General features: G+C 41.5%; 1 protein-coding gene across 1 annotated transcript; it reads right to left on the reverse strand.

Annotated features, from left to right (window-relative positions):
• Nucleotides 1-1,425: 1,425 nt before the first annotated feature.
• On the reverse strand, nt 1,426-5,394 carry kpna7 (karyopherin alpha 7 (importin alpha 8)). The gene is made up of 12 exons (XM_041037000.1): nt 5,277-5,394; nt 5,059-5,202; nt 4,901-4,986; nt 4,627-4,795; nt 4,360-4,459; nt 3,982-4,064; nt 3,448-3,534; nt 3,176-3,352; nt 2,814-3,047; nt 2,036-2,218; nt 1,755-1,901; nt 1,426-1,565 (listed from the first exon to the last, which is right to left on the reverse strand). The coding sequence occupies exons 1-12, from the start codon at nt 5,340-5,342 to the stop codon at nt 1,479-1,481; spliced, it is 1,563 nt and encodes a 520-aa protein (XP_040892934.1). The 5' UTR covers nt 5,343-5,394; the 3' UTR covers nt 1,426-1,478.
• Between the last annotated feature and the right edge of the window lie 655 nt (nt 5,395-6,049).

Below are 6,049 nucleotides of genomic sequence, written 5' to 3' on the forward strand. Positions count from 1 at the left end.
GCATGAAAACCGCTGACAGTGTGTTCTTGATGTTTAACGTGACACTTCGTGGAAAACGTTTCCATTCATCTGTGTCGTATCGAAGCGGTTAACCTGCTCCAGAGCAGCTTAACCTGCTCTGGAGCAGGTTAACCGCTCAAAACCTGCCAATAGCCCTGAAAAGCCAGGGGTTAAACCTGGAGTTACCGCAGTAATCCCAGATCCTGCTTCGTAGTACAGGCCTCAGAACATCCAATGAAAGTCTCAGTGAAGCCGGCTAATGAAAAGATATCTTGGGTCTGGTGAACAGGCCTAAAGCAATTCATATGGCTTCACTGACAAGTGGAGATACGTGAGAAAATGTCTGTATCTGAACCTTAAACAGGTGAAGTATCGCAATTAGTTTAAAACTAAATCAAAGAGTAGAATGACTTTCATGGTTGTATTTGTGGTGCTTCAATAGATAATTTAGTTGCTGTCAGATATAAAAGCAGTTGGCCAATCAGAAGTACAAAGCAGCAGGTCAAAAGTTTTGTGAACATGACAAACACTATAGCATTTGAATATCTATATTAATGCATGTTTTGGGAAGAAGCAAAATCAATTTGTTAAATGGTCACAAGTAAGCGTAAGTTAAGTCCTTCCTTTTTTCACTTTAAGTGGAGAAGTGGGAGTTTCATAACTGAAACTTGAAACTAATTTAAGATCTTACTGAGAATCACCACTCTGATGAAATTTGTCTAACAATGTGAGTTTGTTTGGAAAGTCCCCTTTTTTTTTTTTTTTTTTCTTTTACCTTCAGAGGTCATAGCACAGGAAACAATTCAGTTTTTCACTCAAAAAAAAAACAAAAAAAAAGTGCTGTTTGGATGTATTGCATAATTTACCTTATTTACAATAATGTGGCTTGTCTAAATAAACACCACTGTATAAAGCAGTACAGTTCAAAAGCACCACAAAACATCCTCAGTGGAATCATTACCCCTAAGACAGTAAAAAAAAAAAAAAAGAACTTTATAAGTTATAAAAGGTAGGATTAATAGCATGAGTGTTGTATTAACTTTTTTTTTTTTTTTTTTTTTTTTTTTTAAAGCTAGGTGTACCTAATAAACAGGGAACTAAATGTGTTGCAACTGTGGCAATTTGTGTCAGTACTGCAGTAAATGTTTACCTTGCTAATAAATGTAGATGTAGTTTTGATCACTGACAAACTTAAATCCCAAAAGGTTCAAGTTCTTTTATCAAGTCAGATAATGGAGGCTAATCAGGATTTTGGCTCTATTGAGTTTAACATAGCTACAGCTCTGCCTCAGTCCTTTGAAGACGCACATGCCACCCATACATACGGTCTTTAAAATATATCTGTTTCTGTCCTGTATCCACTACTGCTTGATTTGCTTACCAGTTTCAAGTTTCATGCTTCCAGCAATAAGAAATTTACTGCATGTCATTTATTTTACTTTCAACATTAAAACACATACAAGAGCAAAGTTTTCAGTTTAAAATTCAAATGTTCTCTGAACATCAGAGCACTGAAACACAAATGCATCGTCGGTAGTGTCAACCTTGACTCCCTCCATGTCACCCTAGAAGGACAAGAGAATAAATCGAATTTTAAAATTGCAAATGGAGAAAGTGTGCTACCTCACTTTCAGATAGAAGTAAGCTTTAGGCAATTTTTGAAAATTTTTTTCCCCAAATTTAACTGATCTATTTAACATCCATGATGGAAAGAAGTGTTAGATGTGCAATTTGCTGTATATTCAACCACTTACATCACCAAAGTATTTTTCTATGAGGTTATGTGCAGCCTGGTACACCATGTCGTTGTCATGGTTCTGCAGCATCTCAATGCGGTCCAGCCCTCCCAGCTCTTCAACCAACAGGCTAAGTTTCTCCGTCTCCCCGAGCTTCTCTGCTGCCTGAAAAGTCATATACAGTAACTGAAGCCATCTGTTATCTGGTCATGTCAGATTTCTGGCTGGATCAAAATTGTAAAAAAAGTTTTAGACCAATTAGATGCAAACGCTAATCTGTGCCCACCCGCCCTCCTCACCATGAACATGTTGTTGATGGCATCCAGTATAACCAGAATGACTTTAGCATCTTTAACTTGCAGCAGGTTGATTATTGCCTCCAGGGCTCCACTCTGCACCAGATGGACCACCTGCTCCACAGTGCCCCCACTGGTGAAGTTTGTCACTGCCCACACTGCCTCCCTTTGAGTCTTGAAGTCTCCCTGTGAAAAGATTGATCAGGGCATTGCTCATCTGCTCACTTAACATTTGCTGCCGTCCAGTGAAAACTGCATCCCCAAATTTGGTGATATTTAAATTCCAGTAAAACTGGAACATATGGCTTAAGCAAATCTGTGTCATTGATTTGAAAAAGCTGAAAAGTGGACATTTTCTTGGCTGTTACAGGAGTAACAACAATTTGTAAAATGTCACCATGTAGACCAGCAGACCAGAGTGAGACTTAAACCCCACATGGTCTGTGTTATATATTTATGTCTCCAGGCAGCCATTTCCAGCTACTCCTTGTAATTTAACTTGAGTTTTCAATTAGGGAATAGTTAATCTGTTTTGTTGTGTAAGAAAGCTGTTTCAGAGCCAGTTTGAAGGCTGCTGAAGGGCATTTGTGCCCCAGTAAGTCCTGATAGTGTGACATGTACAATATCAGGACCCTGAAACTGAAGCAGCTAAATGAGTTGATCCATCATTCAATTTGTTTAATGTGCTTTTGTCAAAATGTCTTCTGTGGAAATGGATACATATTTTTTATGCAAGTAAATTTCAAACGCCAAGCATTCACGCAATTCATGTTATACTCACATTTCTAAGCTGTTCTACCAGAGGGGGGAGCAGTCCACAAGTGATAAGCTGCTGGATTTGCTTACAGGGACCCGCAGCAATGTTGGACAACGCCCACGCTGCCTCCTTCTGCACACTGGCCTTTGGGTGCCTCATCAGTTGAGGAAGGATGTTCAGAACTCCAGCATCGATTGCTGTCTGGGTCTGCAGGTCGGAGCCACTCACTATGTTGCCGATGGACCGGAGAGCTGGGGTCTGGAGGTGAGGAAAAAAAAAAACAAAAAAAAAAAAAACTAGGATTACTTCACTAGTACAGGTTGCTACTGGACATTTGATATTGTTTGAAACACTTGTTAAGTTTTAATGATTCGACACCACACTACCATGACGCTGAGCTCCTCGTGGCTCATGAGCTCCACCAGTCGAGAGACAATGCCAGTTTTTACTACAACATCAATACGGTCATTGTCGCCATCCGACAGGTAGGAGATGGCCCAGCATGCATCAGACAAGATGTCCTTATCACTGAGATGGAGCAGCTGGATCAGAGAGGGAAGCACCTGATGGACAGTCACAACACAGTTCTCTTACTGGTATTGTGGACACCTTTCTGGACTGAGGATCAGTGAGTACCAACCTGGGGTCATTCACTTACCTGCAGGACTGCAGACAAGGGTGGAAATGGGTTCTTATTTCGGCACAAGTTGGACAGTGTCCATGTTAGGTTACGCAGGTAGCCAACCTGGAGCGATAAATCATGAGTAATGGCTACACAGCAGCAAAATTAAGACTTCTAAAACCTTAATGATGATTTCACACATTAGTCTGTTTACAGGCGTCAGGGGCTACTACAACATGGGTGGGGGGGGGGGGGGGGGGGTTAAGCCTTTTGTGGACACACTGAGGAAGCCAGTGTGACATCTGAAACTCTTTACTGGGTTTTACTCACTAATTTAATCTTTACCAGGTGTAGGTCTTTTTTTTCCCCCCTAAGAAGTTGGACATACATGTGTTCTATCAGAGCTGCATGTCAAAAACAGAGTGAACTTTTCTGGGTTTTGTACAGCAGTTTAGTTTTAAACAATGTGACCCCAACCCTTCTTTGTAAAGTTTTAATAATCAAGTGAAATGGGAAGAGTATAGAACGTGGGAGCATAGTTGGAGCTGGTCTTGTAAAGGTTTGACTTACTGGTGTGTCTGGGGAGATACGGGCCAGCAAGGCTGGAATCACATTGCACTCAATCAGGACGTCTCGATAAGCCGGACCGTCGCCTGTCGGTTACATTTGGTGACATTAGTAAAGCAAACCACAGTTAAACAGATATAGAGTCTGTCTTTACCACCAGTGTCTTTACTGGACTGATTTATATTTTTCAGCACTAAGACCTTTGCAGTACAAGACACATGGGCCTTGAGTCACTTCATAGCTTAATTACATCCCAATTGGTACATAAGGTGGGTAACCACTTAGGTTTTGTACTTTTGGAAACATTACCATATTTTGTAATTCAAAATTCTCATTTGGATATGATGGAAACATAAAACATGAATTCAACTTGGATTTCACCTGCAATGTTTCCCAGAGCCCAGACAGCCTGTTCACTGATGTGCAACAAAGGTGATGCAAGCAAAGCGATGAAAGCTGGTACAGCCCCATGTTCCACCACCTGAGGACAGAAATGCCAATTTAACTTAGGTTTATTCAGAAAGAGCAATTCAAGAAGTTGCAGACTTCATAAGCCCATCATGGACCATGTGAACCCAAGTTACTGTGAAACTAAATAGTTAAGGTCAGTCAACTTAAACGTTAGGCTGTCCATAGTTGTGTTAACACCTGTTGTGTATGCCAAGATGTTCCAGAGGCGATGTTGGTCAGAGCCCAAGCTGCTTCAAACTGCAGAGTCGGCTCATCGTCCATAGACAGGAAGGACACAAAGCGGGAAAGCAGACCAGCATCTATGATCTCCTTCAGAGGAGGGTTACGCTCTTGAGAAAGCAGCTTCCTGGAGGAGGGGTGGAGGAAATTTACTTAAACATCGTACGTTTTAACTCCAGCCCTCCCACCCCCCATCTCTATTAGCTTGAATACTGAAACCCTGATGTCTCACCTGGCTGCCTGACAGCCTCGGGTTTGGGACTCCTTGCTGTCGCTGTTCACGTCTTTGATTATCTCCTCTATGGATAAACAGGTGACCTAAACAACAGGTCGATTGTTAGAGCCTACACTGGTTTGATTTTTGATCGTTCAATGTTTCTGTGCACTAACCATCTCGTTGGAGATGTAATCGGGAGAAAGGGCCTCTTCGTCCGGAAGAGAGGACAGCGTTATGTTTCTCCTCTTCAGGAAACTCTCATTCTTGTGGGCTTTGCGCAGCTCCACGCACACCGAGATCCTTTTCTCACGAAGCTTCTGCAAGTGGCACAACATGTAGTGTCGATAAACTCATTAATACGCATTACCTCGAAAATTAAACATCAACTTACTGCTGGATCCTTCCCCTTGTTCTTGAATTTGGAGATCCGCTCGTCAGTCATGTTCTTGGTGGGCATGGTGGACTTTTTTTTTTCTTCTTCTTTTTTTACGCACGTCGGAGCTGCTTGGCTCGCACTGATGAAAAACTGATGAAACCCTCGGTGGGGAGGTTATAAGTAGCAGAGCCGCCTCGGGTGAATCTAATTAGCTGTGATTGATGTAACGCCCCTATTGGTTCATTCACCTGCAGCCGTGCGAGTTTCAATCAAGTCACCAACAAACCTCCCGGGTTCCTTCAAAGGCCTGTGTTTATGAGGAGCAGATCTTCCTTTGCAGTATGATCAATGGTATGAAACTGCAGGCTTTAGGTCACGAATTCAATATTATAAATGACTGATTACCTACCAACCCGCACCCTGCCCCTTTAAATCAAATTACACTTTATTTTCTTTCATGCGTTTGCAGACTTTTTGTCTTTCATTCATGTCATAATCTGCACCTTGTGCAGATGTTTATGTTCCTAATGTGTCCTGTTTAAAGTGGTTTAGATGATCATGTACAATGCACAAACTGTAATCACCACCATTACTACTCATACTACAAATGATGTAATCATATGGAAATAGTCTAAATAAAATATACAGATTGAAGTGAAATTGTTGAAAAAGTAGCTACGAGGCTTGAAATTTGTGTGAATAATCATGTGGTTCCAGACTGCAAATGCTGCTGCTTTAATCAGCCATTGCGTGTCTTAAACAATAGATGGCAGCATAACACAACTGAC

The sequence above is a fragment of the Toxotes jaculatrix genome, chromosome 4 (genome assembly GCF_017976425.1).
Source record: "Toxotes jaculatrix isolate fToxJac2 chromosome 4, fToxJac2.pri, whole genome shotgun sequence".
In the NCBI taxonomy this organism is placed as follows: domain Eukaryota; kingdom Metazoa; phylum Chordata; class Actinopteri; family Toxotidae; genus Toxotes; species Toxotes jaculatrix.